Source organism: Borostomias antarcticus (genome assembly GCF_949987555.1).
Source record: "Borostomias antarcticus genome assembly, chromosome: 10".
Lineage (NCBI taxonomy): Eukaryota > Metazoa > Chordata > Actinopteri > Stomiiformes > Stomiidae > Borostomias > Borostomias antarcticus.
The window spans coordinates 1,297,934-1,298,670 of record NC_140243.1 but is presented as its reverse complement, the minus strand read 5'-3'; the positions used below and the strand labels follow the sequence as shown (position 1 = coordinate 1,298,670).

General features: G+C 53.1%; 1 protein-coding gene across 1 annotated transcript in view; it reads right to left on the bottom strand.

The window, feature by feature from the left end:
* Positions 1–200: 200 nt before the first annotated feature.
* Positions 201–737, bottom strand: part of nos1apa (nitric oxide synthase 1 (neuronal) adaptor protein a) — a gene marked incomplete at both ends in the record, with an annotated part of 30,946 nt that continues 30,409 nt past the window's right edge. The window contains one exon of the mRNA XM_084443828.1: positions 201–386. Within this exon, the coding sequence (XP_084299954.1) occupies positions 201–386 (186 nt within the window). The remainder of the gene's footprint in view (positions 387–737) is intronic.

Sequence of the window (737 nt, the reverse complement as noted above, 5' to 3'; positions counted from 1 at the left end):
AATCAAATAACTAAATATAATTTTCTTCCCTAAGATTCTATTACTGAAATGTACGTATATCAAAATAAAACCAATCTAATTCCTTTGTTAGCATAAGTCAACTTTCACATGCGCACTTTCAAAACCTTTACAACAAACATGTTCAGCAATGCACAGCATTTTCCTTCACACTGCTTCCATTTCCTGCTCCAAAACTGGGTTTAACGCAAAGTCAACGTCCACATGTTGGTCCCGATGGCGCGATGGCGCTCTCCGATGGCGCTCTCCGATGGCGCTCTCCGATGGCGCTCTCCGTGGTCCGTGCAGCGGCCTGGCCACACCTGCGCCTCTTTGATCGCTCCGTTCGGACGGAGGGGGCAGGGGGCGTCGGTCCTGACTGACCAGGACTAAGGCAGCCAGTGGGTGGGTCACGGGGAGCACTGTCGCGGGTCAGGTGGGATGGGAACGTGCTGATGGGAGCACCTCCTCCTCATGACATCACTCTGATGGGAGCACCTCCTCCTCATGACATCACTCTGATGGGAGCACCTCCTCCTCATGACATCACTCTGATGGGAGCACCTCCTCCTCATGACATCACTCTGATGGGAGCACCTCCTCCTCATGACATCACTCTGATGGGAGCACCTCCTCCTCATGACATCACTCTGATGGGAGCACCTCCTCCTGATGACATCACTCGTCCCTCATCACGCCTCATTGCAGAGGAGCGTCTGGAGAGCGAATCCCCATTCAGG